The sequence below is a fragment of the Bombina bombina genome, chromosome 6 (genome assembly GCF_027579735.1).
Source record: "Bombina bombina isolate aBomBom1 chromosome 6, aBomBom1.pri, whole genome shotgun sequence".
NCBI lineage: Eukaryota > Metazoa > Chordata > Amphibia > Anura > Bombinatoridae > Bombina > Bombina bombina.
The window spans coordinates 109,760,583-109,779,898 of NC_069504.1; the positions used below are offsets into that span (position 1 = coordinate 109,760,583).

At 41.3% G+C, this 19,316-nt stretch overlaps 1 protein-coding gene across 1 annotated transcript in view; it reads left to right on the forward strand.

Annotated features, from left to right (window-relative positions):
* The window catches only part of PUS7 (pseudouridine synthase 7), a 279,628-nt gene that overhangs the window by 236,051 nt on the left and 24,261 nt on the right, over nucleotides 1-19,316 (forward strand). The window contains exon 15 of the mRNA XM_053716557.1: nucleotides 3,731-3,822. Within this exon, the coding sequence (XP_053572532.1) occupies nucleotides 3,731-3,822 (92 nt within the window). The remainder of the gene's footprint in view (nucleotides 1-3,730; nucleotides 3,823-19,316) is intronic.

Consider the following 19,316-nt stretch of genomic DNA (forward strand, 5'->3'; position numbering starts at 1 on the left):
TGCAACCTATAGCGTGCATTGTTCCAGTAACTACAGCAGCAGCTTTTTGGTTTGAGGCTCTGGAGGAGTCTCTTAAGGTTAAGACCCCATTAGAGGATATTTTGGATAGAATTAAGGCTCTCAAGCTAGCAAATTCTTTTATTACAGATGCCGCTTTCCAAATGGCTAAACTGGCGGCTAAGAATGCAGGCTTTGCCATTTTAGCGCACAGAGCGTTATGGATGAAGTCATGGTCTGCTGATGTGTCATCCAAATCAAAGCTCTTAGCTATTCCCTTTTTAAGGGTAAGACCCTATTCGGGCCTGAACTAAAGGAGATTATTTCTGACATTACTGGAGGTAAAGGTCATGCCCTTCCTCAGGACAAGACGATTAAAATGAGGACCAAACAGAATAATTTTCGTTCCTTTCAAACTTTAAAGGCGGTCCCTCTACTTCCTCATCAGCTTCCAAGCAGGAGGGGAACTTTGCTCAATCCAAGTCAGTCTGGAGACCTAACCAGACTTGGAATAAAGGTAAACAGGCTAAAAAGCCCGCTGCTGCTACCAAGACAGCATGAAGGGGTAGCCCCCGATCCGGGACCGGATATAGTAGGGGGCAGACTTTCTCTCCTCGCTCAGGCTTGGGCAAGAGACGTTCAGGATTCCTGGGCATTAGAAATTGTGACCCAGGGGTATCGCCTAGAATTCGAAGATTCTCTCCCAAAGGGGAGATTTCATCTTTCATGTTTGTCTGTAAACCAGACAAAAAGAGAGGCGTTCTTACACTGCGTAGAAGACCTATATACCATGGGTGTAATCTGCCCAGTTCCAAAAGTAGAGCAAGGGCAGGGGTTTTACTCCAATATGTTTGTGGTTCCCAAAAAAGAGGGAACCTTCAGACCGATTTTAGATTTCAAAACTCTAAACAAATTTCTCAGAGTCCCATCGTTCAAGATGGAGACTATTCGAAAAATTTTACCTATGATTCAGGAGGGTCAATACATGACCACCGTGGATTTGAAGGATGCATATCTTCACATTCCTATCCACAAAGATCATCATCGGTTCCTCAGGTTTGCCTTCCTGGACAAACATTACCAGTTTGTGGCCCTGCCTTTCGGGTTGGCCACAGCTCCCAGAATTTTCACAACGGTGCTAGGGTCCCTTCTGGCGGTTCTAAGGCCGCGGGGCTTAGCAGTGGCGCCCTATCTGGACGATATTTTGATTCAGGCGTCAACTTACCATCTAGCCAAATCTCACACAGACATCGTGTTGGCTTTTCTAAGAACTCATGGGTGGAAGGTGAACATAAAAAAAGAGTTCACTTGTTCCTCTGACAAGGGTTCCATTCTTAGGAACTCTGATAGACTCGGTAGTCATGAAGATTTTTCTGACGGAGTTCAGAAAATCAAAGATCTTAACCACTTGCCGAGCACTTCATTCCATTCCTTGGCCATCAGTGGCTCAGTGTATGGAGGTAATTGGACTAATGGTTGCGGCAATGGACATAGTTCCGTTTGCTCGCTTACATCTCAGACCACTGCAGCTGTGCATGCTTAGACAATGGAATGGGGATTATGCGGATTTATCTCCGCGGATAAATCTGGATCTAGAGACCAGAGACTCTCTTCTTTGGTGGTTGTCACAGGATCATCTGTCCCAGGGAATGTGCTTCCGCAGGCTAGCGTGGGTCATAGTGACGACGGACGCCAGCCTCTTCGGCTGGGGTGCAGTCTGGTGTGTGGACTCAGGAGGAGTCCTTACTACCTATAAATATTCTGGAACTGAGAGCGATATTCAACGCGCTTCAAGCGTGGCCTCAGCTGGCTTCGGCCAAATTCATAAGATTCCAGTCGGACAATATCACGACTGTAGCATATATCAATCAAGGGGGAACAAAGAGTTCTCTAGCGATGATAGATGTTTCCAAAATAATTCAATGGGCAGAGACTCACTTCTGCCATCTATCAGCAATATATATCCCAGGTGTGGAGAACTGGGAAGCGGATTTTCTAAGTCATCAGACTTTTCATCCGGGGGAGTGGGAACTCCATCCGGAGGTGTTTGCAAAATTGATTCTTCAATGGGGCACATCGGAATTGGATCTGATGGCATCTCGTCAGAAATCCAAACTTCCTCGTTACGGGTCCAGATCAAGGTATCCTCAAGCAGTACTGATAGATGCTCTAGCAGTACCTTGGTCGTTCAACCTGGCTTATGTGTTTTCGCCTTTTCCTTCCTCGTCTGATTGCAAGAATCAAACAGGAGCTGACTGCCTGGAGATTGAACGCTTGATTCTATGCAGGGATTCTCTGAGTCGGTCATTGATAGCTTGGTTCAGGCTCGGAAGCCTGTCACTAGGAAAATTTATCATAAGATATGGCGTAAATTTCTTTATTGGTGCGAATCCAAAGGCTACTCATGGAGTAAGATCAGGATTCCTAGGATTTTGTCTTTTCTCCAAGAAGGATTGAAGAAGGGGTTATCAGCTAGTTCCTTAAAGGGACAGATTTCTGCTTTGTCAATCTTACTACACAAGCGTCTGGCAGATGTCCCAGCCGTTCAGTCGTTTTGTCAGGCTTTGGTTAGAATTAAGCCTGTGTTTAAACCTGTTACTCCGCCTTGGAGTTTGAATTTAGTTCTTAATGTTCTTCAAAGGGTTCCGTTTAAACCCATGCATTCCATAGATATTAAACTTTTATCTTGGAAAGTTCTGTTTTTAGTTGCTATCTCTCCTGCTCGAAGAGTTTCTGAGCTATCTGCGTTACAATGCGACTCGCCTTATCTTATATTCCATTCTGATAAGGTGGTTTTGCGTACTAAACCTGGATTCCTTCCTAAGGTTGTTTCAAATAAGAATATTAATCAGGAAATTGTTGTTCCTTCATTGTGTCCTAATCCTCCTAAGAAGGAGCGTCTGTTACATAACTTGGACGTGGTTCGTGCCTTGAAGTTTTACTTGCAAGAACCAAGGATTTCCGTCAAACATCTTCTCTGTTTGTTGTTTATTCTGGAAAGCGTAGAGGTCAAAAAGCTACGGCTACCTCTCTCTCTTTTTGGCTGAAAAGCATCATCCGTTTGGCATACGAGACTGCTGGACAGCAGCCTCCTGAAAGAATTACTGCTCATTCTACTAGAGCGGTGGCTTCCACATGGGCTTTTAAAAACGATGCTTCTGTTGAACAGATTTGTAAGGCTGCGACTTGGTCTTCCCTTCATACCTTTTCCAAATTTTACAAATTTGATACTTTTGCTTCTTCTGAGGCTATTTTTGGGAGAAAAGTTCTTCAAGCAGTGATGCCTTCTGTTTAGGTATCTGTCTTGTCCCTCCCGTTCATCCGTGTCCTGTAGCTTTGGTATTGTATCCCACAAGTAATGGATGAATCCATGGACTCGTCGTATCTTATAGAAGAAAAGGAAATTTATGCTTACCTGATAAATTGATTTCTTCTAAGATACAATGAGTTCACGGCCCGCCCTGTCAATTTTAAGACAGATTATATTTTTTTGTTTAAAACTTCAGTCACCTCTGCACCTTTTAGTTTCTATTTTTTCTTCCAATACCTTTGGTAGAATGGGGTGTGGAGTTAAGGGAGAAGGATAATATCCCACAAGTAATGGATGAATCCGTGGACTCATCTTATCTTAGAAGAAATCAATTTATCAGGTAAGCATAAATTTCCTTTTTGGTCGAAGCTTCAAAAATATTTAAAAGTGAAGTTTTATTTCTTTATTTATAAATTCTTTTAGGGAAGTTATTGCATATGATGACACAAAAATACCTTTAGTTGAAACTGATGTGGACAAGCTGGAAGGGAAACCGCAACCTGTGTTTAATAAAGGTAATATATAATTTATGTATTTATTATTCAGCGCTATTCAAGAACATCAGGTTGTTTTAACAAGTTTAACATTGACTTACTTGATATTTGATTGTTGCCTATATCTCACTTATGGAAAATATAAGTTGTGAATAAATAATTAAATCTGCATATTTAATTGCAAAATAAAATGTATGCTTATTTGATGCATTTTCTTTTGGAATGATGGTCCACAGTCCTCCATAGCATATGGTTTTATTTCCTGCCACTAGGAGGAGGTCAAGAACCCATATCCGAGCTTAAAATCCCTCTTAGTTTATCGTATAGCCAAGTACAGAATAGGAAACATTTAAGTAGGAAAGACAAAGCATTGTCTTTAGAGGTGTCATTAGAACGATCGCCCAAAAATTTAAATGGGTCGGGGCCTGTGGGCCATCATCATCATTCCGAAAGAAAAGACTTTATCAAGTAAGCATATATTTATTTATTTCAAAAAATGATGGTCCACAGTCCAGGTTTTTTTTATGCCAGTTCCTATTTAGCTGACACTGCGGCCTGAAGGACTATCCTGCCAAAAGCTGCTTGCGAAGAAGGAAAAACTTTAAAGCAATAACATTTTGAAAAATTAAGCAGAAAAAGACCATGTTGCAGTTTTGCATATCTGCTACAAAGATGCATCATTTTTAAAAGCCCACGATGTTGCAACTGCTCTTGTAGAAAGAGCTGTAATATACCTAGGAGGTGAATTTCCCACCTTGTGAATTACCTGCTTGAGCCAAGAGGCCAACACTACCTTAGTAGCTTTCTTCCCCCTTAGGAGTCCCAGAGTAGTGAACAAACAAACTAGATGTTTGTCTGAAATCTTTAGTAGCTTGTGGATAGAATTTTAAATCCCTGGCTTCATCAAGATTATGTAATAGTCGCTCCTTAGAGTTGGCAGGATCTGAGCATAATGAAGAAACATTATTTTTTTATTTAACAGATTTGCAATAAAGTATAAACAATCACAATTAGGAAGAAATCCAGACTCCCCCAGCCTGAGAGACTGGCGTCTGTTGGTACAATATTCAATGAATGATGAAGTAAGGATTTTCCAAAACTCAAAGAAAGACTGTGTCCCTAAAAAAAAGATTGACGCAAAAATCCAAAGCAATCAGTTGATTCAAATGTAGATAAATATTTGACCACTGAGGGTTGCATAGACAAATAAAGGGGTCTCAAGTGAAGAGGGGCAAAAGGAAATGCGTTTGAAGTGCCATAAGACCTACCACCTCCATGCACTGAGTTACTGATGGAAATGGAGCCCTTTGTAGGGAGAGACACACCCTCTGAATCTTTATTTAGTGAAGTTCTGTCAGGATAATTAAGTCTATTATGACTCCTATAAATGCTACCCTTATAGCAGGATATAAGCTTTTGCGGTACATGGTATTGAAGGAAGACAATCTTGTGAGTATGAGCAATAGTTAGTGACAGGGAATAGTCTTCCAATAGTATGTTGTCTATATACGGTGCAACTGAAATTCTGATCACCGCCAAGATTGTACCCAACACAGAGTGGCAAATTGGCAGTGTTTTGCAGATATGCAAACCTCAGGAACCGAAAGTGATCCCTGCATATAGTGATGCACAGATATGCATCCTTGAGGTCTATAGTAGCCATAAATTGACCCTCCTTGATTTAAGGAAAAAATTGTGCGAAATCTTCCCATTATACAAGTGTGTACACTGTTAAACATGTTTAGTGCTGTTAAGTCTAGGAAAGGACTGTAAATCCCTTTGGACAATGAACACATTGGGGTAAAACACTTGACCCAGAGGCGACACTGGTACTGGGATTAATTATTCCCATATCCTCAATTCTTTTATGCAGGCTGCCGCCTTTGAAGGATTTTTGACAACATGAGAAGACTGCTGATCAGTAAGGACTCTGCTTCAAAAAGAATAAAACTCACTCTCTTGTACGACAAAAATAATCGGTCAGGATACCCAGACTATTTTTCAAGATAAATCCTAAAATATATAAACTTAGTATGTAGTATACAAGTAAATACTTAAAGTGATGGCAGACTCTGCCCTTTTTAAAACCAGATCCAGAATGTTAATGATATTCTAGATTGGAGTTTAATTCATCAGTTGTAATGAAGATGTGCTATAACTTGCTTTTTAATATAGATATGAAATTCAAATTCCCCACGCTCCGCCACCCAATTCAAAATTCAATTTTTCTGTGAGCTAAAGGTTTGTATTGTAGTCCAATCAGCGCTCTCCCGATATGGCACTTTTGATATAGGCAGAGCGCTGATTGTAGAACAATTCAAACCATTAGCTCACAGAAAAATTTACTTTTGAAGTGGGAGGAGGAGAGTGGGATATTTTATATCCATATTAAAAAGTAAGTTCTAGCACAACTTAATTACATCTGTTGAATTAAACTCCATCTAAAATATTACTAACGTTCCGGATATGATTTTAAAAAGAGGTAGAGTTTACCAATTTCTTTAAAGGGACAGTTTACTCAAAAAAAAAAAAAATCCCATTTCTTTCCAATGGCATGGAGAGTCCACAAATCCATTCCAATTACTAGTGGGAATTCAACTCCTGGCCACCAGGAGGAGGCAAAGAACACCTCAGCAGAGCTATTAAGTATCACTCCTACTTCCCATAATCCCTAGTTATTATTTTCCTTTATCATCGGGAGGATGTGTGAAGATGCTGTCTGAAGATATTTAATCCTTTAATGGGTACTTTTCCCTGCAAGCAAGGATTAGGGCTATGCTGTGTCCATGTAATTCTCTTTAGTAAGAGTAATGTTGTCTTTTAGCAGTTAGAAGATGGCGAGGTGGTCTTTGCTTAACTTCTAACACCAATGCTACCCCTTTATAGAAAACCAGGGTTGATTACTCTTTTACTTTTTCTACAGGTCCCTATCAGAAGTTGGTGAATCTGTCTCACCTAAGAAGCTTTTCCCTGCCTGGCAGCTGGATCCACAGGTACAATGCCTTGCAAAAGTATTCACCCCCCTTGGCATTTTTCGTGTTTTGTTGCCTCACAACCTGGAATTAACATGGATTGTTTGAGGATTTGCATCATTTAATTTACAGAACATGCCCACAACTTTAAAGATGGGTTTTTTTTATTTATTATTATTTATTGTGAAGCAGACAACAAATAGGACAAAATAACACAAAAAGTCAATGTGCATAACTATTCACCACCCCTAAAGTCAATACTTTGTAGAGCCACCTTTTGCGGCAATCGCACCTCCAAGTTGCTTTGGGTAAGTCTATGAGCTTGCCACATCTTACCACTGGGATTTTTGCCCATTCCTCCTTGCAAAACTGCTCCAGCTCCTTCAAGTTGGATGGTTTGCGCTTGTGAACAGCAATCTTTGTCTGACCACAGATTTTCTATTGGATTGAGGTCTGGGCTTTGACTAGGCCATTCCAACACATTTACCCTGTTTCCCCTTTTTGAGGATGGTTTCCTGCGATGCTTTAGTTGTAAACTTTGTTGCTCTGTAAGTTGAAAGTCAAGATTTCTGTTCATAGAGTTCCGGTCTCTCAGCTTGGCAGTGTGGTTCTCCTTATCTTGTATTTCTGACAGATAAGGCAGTTCTCTGTACCATGTTTGGTTTTCTTTCTAGGGTCCTTTTCGGACAGAAGTTTTATTCAGGAAGGTGTTCTTTTTCTCTGTCCTATTCCTTTTTTTCAGGAAGATAGGTTGTTGCACATCCTAGATGTTGTGCAGGCCCAAGCATTTTATCTACTTTCTCAGGAACGTTGTCAGTCTTCTGCATTGCTTTGTTTTTTTCTGGATAAACATAAATGCCGGAAAGCTTCTTCCACTTTTTCTTCTCTGGTTGCGAAGTGTTAATCATAGGGCTCATTAGCCTACTGGATAATAGCCTCCTGAGAGTATTTCAGCCCCCTCCACTGAGGTGGTGTCCTTCTCAGGCCTTCAAAAATGAGGCCTCTGTGGAACAGTTTTTTCTAAATTATATTAGTTTGATTTTTTGCCTTGGCTTAGGCCTCTTTTGGGAGAAAGGTTCTTCAAGCAGTGGTGCCTTCCGTTTAGGTTACCTGTCTTGTCCCTCCCTTATCATCCGTGTCCTCTAGCTTGGGTATTGATTCCCAATAGTAATTATGATGATCCGTCGACTCATCGTGTCATTAGAAAGAAAACATAATTTCTTCTACAAGATACGACGAGTCCACGGATTTCATCCTTACTTGTGGGATATTATCCTCCTGCTAACAGGAAGTGGCAAAGAGCACCACAGCAGAGCTGTATATATAGCTCCTGCCTTCCCCCCCCACCCCCCCCCACCTCCAGTCATTCTCTTTGCCTGTGTTATACTAGGAAGACATGGTAAAGTGAGGTGTTAGTTTTAGTTTCTTCAATCAAGAAGTTTTTTATTTTAAATGGTACCGGTGAGTACTATTTTCCTCAGGGGGATATGGAAGAAGATTTCTGCCCTGAGGTTGATGATCTTAGCAGTTGTAACTAAGATCCATGCTGGTTCCCACAAGACTTCTGAAGGTAACCATGAGACATCTTCAGTGTGGAGACCGGTTTCATGCTACAAGCAGCATTAAGGTATGTGCAGCCTTTTTCTTCTGAGGAGACTTGGTATATCAGAACTGGCTGGCATTTATTTTCCTGTATGGGAATGGGGTAAGCAGTAATCCTATTTTAACAAGAGGGGTATTACTGGATCCCTAGATTTTATTTATAAATGGTTGACTATGGGCATTATGTGACATGGGAGAGGCAAAGAAAAACGATACATTCCGTTTTGTTTTGTTTTTTAACATTAAAACCTATTTGGTTAATGGTGTGTTTGAGGGGTTATACTGTGTTGTGAATAACTTAGGTGTAAAACCACTTTCCCATGCGGTTGTGTTTGGGCCTAGTCCGGCATCGACCTTAACCCCTTAAAGACCACAATGTACCCTGTATGTCACTGGTTGTTACGGTTTTTTTCAGGACATAATAGCACAAGTCTAGCAAGAACACGCTATTAATGCACTCCCTCTAGCAGGCTTTGTGGAATAGAGCAGTCCCAACGCTGGTGGCAAGACCACGCTGTAAAACAATCAAGTCCCAAAAAAAGGCCAGCGACATACAGGGTACGTCGCTGGTCCTTAAGGGGTTAAGGGGCGGAGCTTATTTTCACGCGCTCAGATGCGCACTTCCTTCAGGCTAGGCAGCAGCAAGCAGTAACTCCGGTGGCTCCTGGTTGTGCAAGCTGGTCTTTAGTGTTGGAAAGTTGTTTCGAAGTACCCTGGGGGCAGGTAGGCACCACAGAAGAGCTGTGGTGAGGTGCAGAGGGTATTTTTGACAAATTGTTGTTCTTAGTACTTTAAAGGGACTGTAAACCATAAAAAAAAGTTATATAATTCTGCACATAGTGCAGAATTATATAACATTATAATAGCGCAAACATTGTAAAACCAAATTTCCCCTTTGAATTTAAAAAATAACTGCTGTTTTACAGACCCGCTCTCTGTGATCTTCTAAGCGGGTCTGTTTTTTTCTAACAGCGCATCGGGCCAGCTGTATAGTCACAGCCCAGCCCGACCGCGCCATAGCACTAAGTGCAGCTCGCTCCTGCTGTCTGACAGAGCAGGAGCGAGCTGCACTTAGTGCTATGGCGCGGTCGGGCCGGGCTGTGACTATACAGCTGGCCCGATGCGCCATAAGACTAAGTGCAGCTCGCTCCTGCTGTCTGACAGAGCAGGAGCGAGCTGCACTTAGTGCTATGGCGCGGTCGGGCCGGGCTGTGACTATACAGCTGGCCCGATGCGCTGTTAGAAAAAAACAGACCCGCTCAGAAGATCACAGAGAGCGGGTCTGTAAAACAGCAGTTATTTTTTAAATTCAAAGGGGAAATTTGGTTTTACAATGTTTGCGCTATTATAATGTTATATAATTCTGCACTATGTGCAGAATTATATAACATTTTTTTATGGTTTACTGTCCCTTTAAGAGCCTTATTTCTGCCTTTACGTCTGGGTGCAGTAATTTTTGGATGAACCAACGATTTTAGAGTTAGATTTAGAGTTAATTTAACGTTATTTAAGCATTTTGGAAAAATTGTTCACTTTTTCTTTCTTAAAGGCGCAGTACACGTTTTTTTCTAAAGTTTATTTTAAGCAATAAATAAGTGTTTAAACGACTTTTGTGGTTATTACTAGTCTGTTCAACATGTCTGACATTGAGGAATGTGAATCTCATTGTTTAGAAGCTATTGTGCAACCCCCTCTAACATTGTGTAACTCTTGTACTGAAAGAGCCTTACATTGTAAAGACCATATATTAGGTCAGGAAAGTGTGCCTAAGGATGATTCTCAGTCTAAAGAGAATCGGGATATGCCATCCAATTCTCCCCAAGTGTCACAACCTTTAACGCCCACACAAGAGACGCCAAGTATTTCTAGTGCGTCTAATTCTTTTACTCTGCAGGAGATGGCTGCAGTTATGTCAACTACCCTTTCAGAGGTATGATCTAAATTACCAGTGTTGCAGGGTAAACGCAGTAGGTCAGGTATTAATGTAAATACTGAATCCTCTGATGCTTTATTATCTATTTCCGATGTACCCTCACAGTGTTCTGAGTTGGGGGTCAGGGAATTACTGTCCGAGGGTGAAATTTCAGATTCAGGGAATGTTTTACCTCAGACAGATTCGGACGCTATGTCCTTTAAATTTAAGCTTGAACACCTCCGCCTGTTGCTTAGGGAGGTTTTAGCGACTCTGGATGATTGTGACCCTATTGTAATTCTACCAGAGAAATTGTGTAAAATGGATAAATATCTAGAAGTACCTACTTACACTGATGTTTTTCCGGTTCCTAAGAGAATTTCGGGAATTATTAGAAAGGAATGGGATAGACCAGGTATACCGTTTTCTCCCCCTCCTAATTTTAAGAAAATGTTTCCCATATCAGATACCATTCGGGACTCATGGCAAACGGTCCCTAAGGTGGAGGGAGCTATATCTACCCTAGCTAAGCGTACAACCATACCCATTGAGGACAGTTGTGCTTTCAAAGACCCTATGGATGAGAAGTTAGAGGGTCTACTAAAGAAATTATTTGTTAATCAGGGGTTTCTTTTACAACCTACGGCTTGCATTGTCCCAGTAACTACTGCAGCAGCTTTTTGGTTTGAGGCTCTAGAAGAGTCTCTTAAGGTTGAGACCCCATTAGATGACATCTTAGATAGAATTAAGGCTCTCAAGCTAGCTAATTCTTTTATTACTAATGCCGCTTTTCAAATTGCTAAATTAGCGGCAAAGAATGCTGGATTTGCTATTCTAGCACATAGAGCATTGTGGCTCAAATCTTGGTCTGCTGATGTCTCATCAAAAACTAAGCTTTTAGCTATTCCTTTTAAAGGTAAGACCCTTTTTGGGCCTGAATTGAAGGAAATCATTTCTGACATTACAGGAGGTAAAGGCCATGCCCTACCTCAGGATAAGTCTGTTAAGATGAGGGGTAAACAAAATAATTTTCGTTCCTTTCGGAAATTTAAAGGAGGACCCTCAGTTTCCTCTTCTGCTACAAAGCAGGAAGGAAATTTTACCCAATCTAAGTCAGTCTGGAGACCCAACCAGAACTGGAGTAAAGGTAAACAATCCAAAAAGCCCGCTGCTGCTACTAAGACAGCATGAAGGGGCGGCCCCCGATCCGGGACCGGATCTAGTAGGGGGCAGACTCTTTCTTTGCCCAGGCTTGGGCAAGAGATGTTCAGGACCCCTGGGCACTAGAAATAGTGACCCACGGTTATCAATTGGAATTCAAGGATTTTCTCCCAAGTGGGAGATTTCATCTTTCAAAATTGTCTGCAAACCAAATAAAAAAAGAGGCGTTCTTACGCTGTGTAAAAGACCTTTTTACCATGGGAGTAATTTGTCCATTTCCAAGATTGGAACAGGGACAGGGGTTTTACTCAAACCTATTTGTGGTTCCCAAAAAGAGGGAACGTTCAGACCCATCTTAGACCTCAAGTGTCTAAACAAATTTCTGAGTTCCATCATTCAAGATGGAGACAATTCGAACAATTTTACCAATGATCCAGGAGGGTCAATATATGACTACCGTGGACTTGAAGGATGCTTACCTTCATATTCCTATTCACATGGATCATAATCAGTTTCTAAGGTTTGCCTTCTTGGACAAACATTATCAGTTCGGGGCTCTTCCCTTCGGGTTGGCCACAGCACCCAGAATCTTCACAAAGGTTCTAGGGTCTCTTTTGGCGGTTCTCAGACCGCGAGGCATAGCGGTGGCGCCTTATCTGGACGATATTCTGATCCAGGCGTCAACATATCATCTGACAAAATCTCACACGGACACAGTGCTGTCTTTTCTGAGAACTCACGGCTGGAAGGTGAACATAGAGAAAAGTTCATTTGTCCCACAGACAAGGGTTCCTTTCTTGGGAACTCTGATAGACTCGATAGCCATGAAAATATTTCTGACGGAGGTCAGAAAGTCAAAGATTCTAAATACTTGCCGAGCACTACAGTCCATTCCGCGGCCATCAGTGGCTCAGTGTATGGAGGTAATCGGATTAATGGTACCGGTGATGGACATCATTCCGTTTGCTCATTTTCATTTCAGACCGCTGCAGCTGTGCATGCTCGGACAGTGGAATGGGGATTATGCAGATTTATCTCCTCAGATAAATCTAGATCAAGAAACCAGGGATTCTCTTTGGTGGTTGTCGCTGGATCATCTGTCCCAGGGGACTTGCTTCCGCAGACCCTCGTGGGTGATAGTGACAACGGGTGCCAGCCTTCTGGGCTGGGGTGCAGTCTGGAATTCCCTGAAGGCTCAGGGTGTCTGGACTCAGGTGGAGTCTCTACTTCCAATCAATTTTCTGGAATTGAGAGCAATATTCAATGCGCTTCAGGCGTGGCCTCAGTTGGCTTCGGCCAAATTCATCAGGTTCCAGTCGGACAACATCACAACTGTGGCCTATATCAATCATCAGGGGGAACAAGGAGTTCCTTAGCGATGAGAGAGGTATCCAAGATAATCCCTTTGGCGGAGGCCCACTTTTGTCATCTGTCAGCAATCCACATCCCAGGAGTAGAGAACTGGAAGGCGGATTTTCTAAGCAGACAGACTTTTCATCGGGGGGAGTGGGAACTCCACCCGGAGGTATTTGCTTCATTGATTCTCCAATAGGGCAAACCGGAATTGGATCTCATGGCATCACGACAGAATGCCAAGCTTCCGAGATACGGATCCAGGTCGAGGGATCCCCAGGCCGAACTGATAGATGCCTTGGCAGTGCCTTGGTCTTTCAGCCTAGCTTATGTGTTTCCACCGTTTCCTCTCCTTCCACGCGTGATTGCTCGAATCAAACAGGAGAGAGCTTCGGTGATCCTGATAGCGCCTGTGTGGCCACGCAGGACTTGGTATGCGGATCTAGTGGACATGTCTTCACTACCACCGTGGAAACTTCCTTTGAGACAGGACCTTCTCATTCAAGGTCCTTTCCAACATCCAAATCTAACTTTTCTGCAGATGACTGCGTGGAGATTGAACGCTTGATTTTATCGAAGTGAGGATTCTCTGATTCTGTTATCAGTACTTTGATACAGGCTAGAAAGCCTGTCACTAGAAAGATCTATCATAAGATATGGCGTAAATATCTTTATTGGTGTGAATCCAAGGGCTACTCATGGAATAAAGTTAGGATTCCTAGGATTCTGTCTTTTCTCCAAGAAGGATTGGAAAAAGGCTTAGCTAGTTCCTTAAAGGGACAAATTTCTGCGTTGTCAATTTTGTTTCACAAACGTTTGGCAGATATGCCAGATGTTCAGTCTTTTTGTCAGGCTCTAACCAGAATTAAGCCTGTATTTAGACCAATTACTCCTCCCTGGAGTTTGAATTTAATTCTTTGAGTTCTTCAAGGGGTTCCTTTTGAACCTTTACATTCCATAGATATAAAATTATTATTTGGAAAGTTCTGTTTTTGGTTGCTATTTCTTCTGCTCGAAGAGTTTCTGAGCTTTCAGTGTTAGTGTGATTCGCCTTATCTCATTTTTCATTCTGATAAGGTGGTTTTGCATACCAAACCTGGATTCCTTCCTAAAGTTGTTTCGAATAAGAATATTAATCAGGAAATTATTGTTCCTTCATTGTGTCCTAATCCTTCTTCCAAGAAGGAGCGTCTGTTACATAACTTGGACGTTGTCCGTGCCTTAAAGTATTACTTACATGCAACTAGGGATTTCCGTCAATCATCTTCATTGTTTTTTCTGGAAAGTGTAGGGGTCAGAAAGCTACGGCTACCTCTCTTTCTTTTTGGCTGAGAAGTATCATCCGCCTGGCACACGAGACTGCTGGACAGCAGCCTCCTGAAAGAATTACGGCTCATTCCACTAAGGCTGTGACTTCCACATCGGCTTTTAAAAACGATGCATCTGTTGAACAGATTTGTAAGGCTGCAACTTGGTCATCCCTTCATACTTTTTCCAAATTTTCCAAATTTGATACTTTTGCTTCTTCTGAGGCTGTTTTTGGGAGAAAAGTTCTTCAAGCAGTGGTGCCTTCCGTTTAGGTCTCTGTCTTGTCCCTCCCTTTCAGGTCTCTGTCTTGTCCCTCCCTTTCATCCGTGTCCTGTTGTTTTGGTATTGTATCCCACAAGTAAGGATGAAATCCGTGGACTCGTCGTAACATGTAGAAGAAAAGGAAATTTATGCTTACCTGATAAATTGATTTCTTCTACGATACGACGAGTCCACGGCCCTCCCTGTCATTTTGAGACAGATTATATTTGTTATTATTTACAACTTCAGTCACCTCTGCACCTTTCAGCTTTTCCTTTCTCTTCCTATAACCTTCGGTCGAATGACTGGAGGTGGGGGGGAAGGCAGGAACTATATATACAGCTCTGCTGTGGTGCTCTGCCACTTCCTGTTAGCAGGAGGATAATATCCCACAAGTAAGGATGAAATCCGTGGACTCGTATCGTAGAAGAAATCAATTTATCAGGTAAGCATACATTTCCTTTTATGCCTACCTGATAAATGTATTTATTTCTTGACACAAGTCCACGGCCCACCCTGTATTTTCTGACCGTTTATTTTTACATAAACCTCGGGCACCTCTGCACCTTATATTACTTCCTTTCTCATTTCTCTCTGGTCGAATGACTGGGTGTTGTGGGTAAGGGGAGTGGTATTTAATTGCTTTGCTGTGGTGCTCTTTGCCGCCTCCTGCTGGTCAGGAGTGATATTCCCAATAGTAATTATGATGATCCATGGACTCATCGTGTAAAGAAAGAAAGAAATTTATCAGGTAAGCATAAATTATGTTTTTTGCTTACACAGTTGATCCGTTCAGAACTTGTTTAATCTCCAGGCTCTTCTGATTAGGTCTTCTTTTGAAAAAGCTGTTCGCGGGCACCAGACTTTTAAAAACTCCAAACAAGCCTTGTACTTTTATTTTACTTTCTGCACTTGCCGCTTCAAGATTATTTAAGTCCTTTTTCATAACTCCACAGAAAGGGAAAAACCGCATTCAACCAGGAAACAAACCTATTTTTTCTCTCCCCTCTGAAGTATCATCTGTAGAGGCATTTCCAGTTCCAGATTGTATGTCGGACATTATAGCTCAGGAATGGGAAAACCGGGGATTCCTATCTCCCCGTCCCCTGTTTTTAAGAAGATGTTTCCTGTCGCTTACTATATCCACTCTAGCTAAAAAAACGACTATCCCTTTTGAGGATAGTTCCTCTTTTAAGGACCCTATTGATAAGAAGGTGGAAGCTTATTTAAGAAAGCTGTATATTCATCAGGGTTTACAATGGCAACCAGTTGCAAGTATTGCTACAGTTGCGGGTGCAACCTTTTATTGGTGCGACTCCTTGTCCGACCTAATTTCAGAGGAGACTACCATAGAGGAGATCCAGGATAGGATCAAGGCATTCAAACTGGCTAATACTTTTATCTGTGATGCCAACATGCAAGTCTCTGGGAGCCAAAATTTCCAGCTTTGCGGTTCTAGCTCGCAGAGCTCTGTGGCTGAAATCTTGGTCTGCGGATGTAACATCTAAGTCCAAACTTCTGTTTTTAACTTTTAAGAGATAATACTTTATTTGGTCCCGGTCTGGCCGAGATCATTTCAGAAGTTACCGGTGGAAAGGGATATTTCCTACCTCAGGACAAGAAGGCTAGACCTAAGGGTCGCCAGAATTCCAATTTCTTTCATGTAATTAGCAAGAGTCCATGAGCTAGTGACGTATGGGATATACATTCCTTCCAGGAGGGGCAAAGTTTCCCAAACCTTAAAATGCCTATAAATACACCCCTCACCACACCCACAATTCAGTTTTTACAAACTTTGCCTCCTATGGAGGTGGTGAAGTAAGTTTGTGCTAGATTCTACGTTGATATGCGCTCCGCAGCAGGTTGGAGCCCGGTTTTCCTCTCAGCGTGCAGTGAATGTCAGAGGGATGTGAGGAGAGTATTGCCTATTTTGAATGCAGTGATCTCCTTCTACGGGGTCTATTTCATAGGTTCTCTGTTATCGGTCGTAGAGATTCATCTCTTACCTCCCTTTTCAGATCGACGATATACTCTTATATATATATACCATTACCTCTGCTGATTTCAGTACTGGTTTGGCTTTCTACAAACATGTAGATGAGTGTCCTGGGGTAAGTAAGTCTTATTTTCTGTGACACTCTAAGCTATGGTTGGGCACTTTGTTTATAAAGTTCTAAATATATGTATTCAAACATTTATTTGCCTTGACTCAGGATGTTCAACATTCCTTATTTTCAGACAGTCGGTTTCATATTTGGGATAATGCACTTGAATCAATTATTTTTCTTACCTTAAAAATTTGACTTTTTTCCCTGTGGGCTGTTAGGCTCGCGGGGGCTGAAAATGCTTCATTTTATTGCGTCATTCTTGGCGCGGACTTTTTTGGCGCAAAAAATCTTTTCTGTTTCCGGCGTCATACGTGTCGCCGGAAGTTGCGTCATTTTTGACGTTCAAAAATGTCGGCGTTCCGGACGTGGCGTCATTTTTGGCGCCAAAAAGCATTTAGGCACCAAATAATGTGGGCGTCTTATTTGGCGCTAAAAAAATATGGGCGTCGCTTTTGTCTCCACATTATTTAAGTCTCATTTTTCTTTGCTTCTGGTTGCTAGAAGCTTGTTCATTGGCATTTTTTTCCATTCCTGAAACTGTCATTTAAGGAATTTGATCAATTTTGCTTTATATGTTGTTTTTTCTCTTACATATTGCAAGATGTCTCACGTTGCATCTGAGTCAGAAGATACTTCAGGAAAATCGCTGTCTGGTGCTGGAACTACCAAAGCTAAGTGTATCTGCTGTAAACTTTTGGTAGCTATTCCTCCAGCTGTTGTTTGTATTAATTGTCATGACAAACTTGTTAATGCAGATATTTCCTTTAGTAATGTACCATTACCTGTTGCAGTTCCATCAACATCTAATGCTCAGAATGTTCCTGATAACATAAGAGATTTTGTTTCTGAATCCATCAAGAAGGCTATGTCTGTTATTCCTCCTTCTAGTAAACATAAAAAATCTTTTAAAACTTCTCTTTATACAGATGAATTTTTAAATGAACATCATCATTCTGATTCTAATGACTCTTCTGGTTCAGAGGATTCTGTCTCAGAGATTGATGCTGATAAATCTTCATATTTATTTAAAATGGAATTTATTCGTTCTTTACTTAAAGAAGTACTAATTGCTTTAGAAATTGAGGTCTTTAAATCTCCTGTGGTTATTCCAGGAGTTTTTCCTGTTCCTGGTGCTATTTCTGAAGTAATTTCCAGAGAATGGGATAAATTGGGTAATTCATTTACTCCTTCTAAACGTTTTAAGCAATTATATCCTGTGCCGTCTGACAGATTAGAATTTTGGGACAAAATCCCTAAGGTTGATGGGGCTATTTCTACCCTTGCTAAACGTACTACTATTCCTACGTCAGATGGTACTTCGTTTAAGGATCCTTTAGATAGGAAAATTGAATCCTTTCTAAGAAAAGCTTATCTGTGTTCAGGTAATCTTCTTAGACCTGCTATATCATTGGCTGATGTTGCTGCAGCTTCAACTTTTTGGTTGGAAACTTTAGCGCAACAAGTAACAGATCATGATTCTCATAATATTATTATTCTTCTTCAACATGCTAATAATTTTATCTGTGATGCCATTTTTGATATTATCAGAGTTGATGTCAGGTTTATGTCTCTAGCTATTTTAGCTAGAAGAGCTTTATGGCTTAAAACTTGGAATGCTGATATGTCTTCTAAATCGACTCTACTTTCCATTTCTTTCCAGGGTAACAAATTATTTGGTTCTCAGTTGGATTCTATTATCTCAACTGTTACTGGTGGGAAAGGAACTTTTTTACCACAGGATAAAAAATCTAAGGGTAAAAACAGGGCTAATAATCTTTTTCGTTCTTTTCGTTTCAACAAAGAACAAAAGCCTGATCCTTCATCCTCAGGAGCAGTTTCAGTTTGGAAACCATCTCCAGTCTGGAATAAATCCAAGCCTTCTAGAAAAGCAAAGCCAGCTTCTAAGTCCACATGAAGGTGCGGCCCTCATTCCAGCTCAGCTGGTAGGGGGCAGGTTACGTTTTTTCAAAAAGATTTGGATCAAATCTGTTCACAATCTTTGGATTCAGAACATTGTTTCAGAAGGGTACAGAATTGGTTTCAAGATAAGACCTCCTGCAAAGAGATTTTTTCTTTCCCTTGTCCCAGTAAATCCAGTGAAAGCTCAAGCATTTCTGAAATGTGTTTCAGATCTAGAGTTGGCTGGAGTAATTATGCCAGTTCCAGTTCTGGAACAGGGACTGGGGTTTTATTCGAATCTCTTCATTGTACCAAAGAAGGAGAATTCCTTCAGACCAGTTCTGGATCTAAAAATATTGAATCGTTATGTAAGGATACCAACGTTCAAAATGGTAACTGTAAGGACTATCTTGCCTTTTGTTCAACAAGGGCATTATATGTCCACAATAGATTTACAGGATGCATATCTGCATATTCTGATTCATCCAGATCATTATCAGTTCCTGAGATTCTCTTTTCTGGACAAGCATTACCAGTTTGTGGCTCTGCTTTTTGGCCTAGCTACAGCTCCAAGAATTTTTACAAAGGTTCTCGGTGCCCTTCTGTCTGTCAGAGAACAGGGTATTGTGGTATTTCCTTATTTGGACGATATCTTGGTACTTGCTCAGTCTTTACATTTAGCAGAATCTCATACGAATCGACTTGTGTTGTTTCTTCAAGATCATGGTTGGAGGATCAATTCACTAAAAAGTTCATTGACTCCTCAGACAAGGGTAACTTTTCTGGGTTTCCAGATAGATTCAGTGTCCATGACTCTGTCTTTGACAGACAAGAGACGTCTAAAATTGATTTCAGCTTGTCGAAACCTTCAGTCACAATCATTCCCTTCGGTAGTCTTATGCATGGAAATTCTAGGTCTTATGACTGCTGCATCGGACG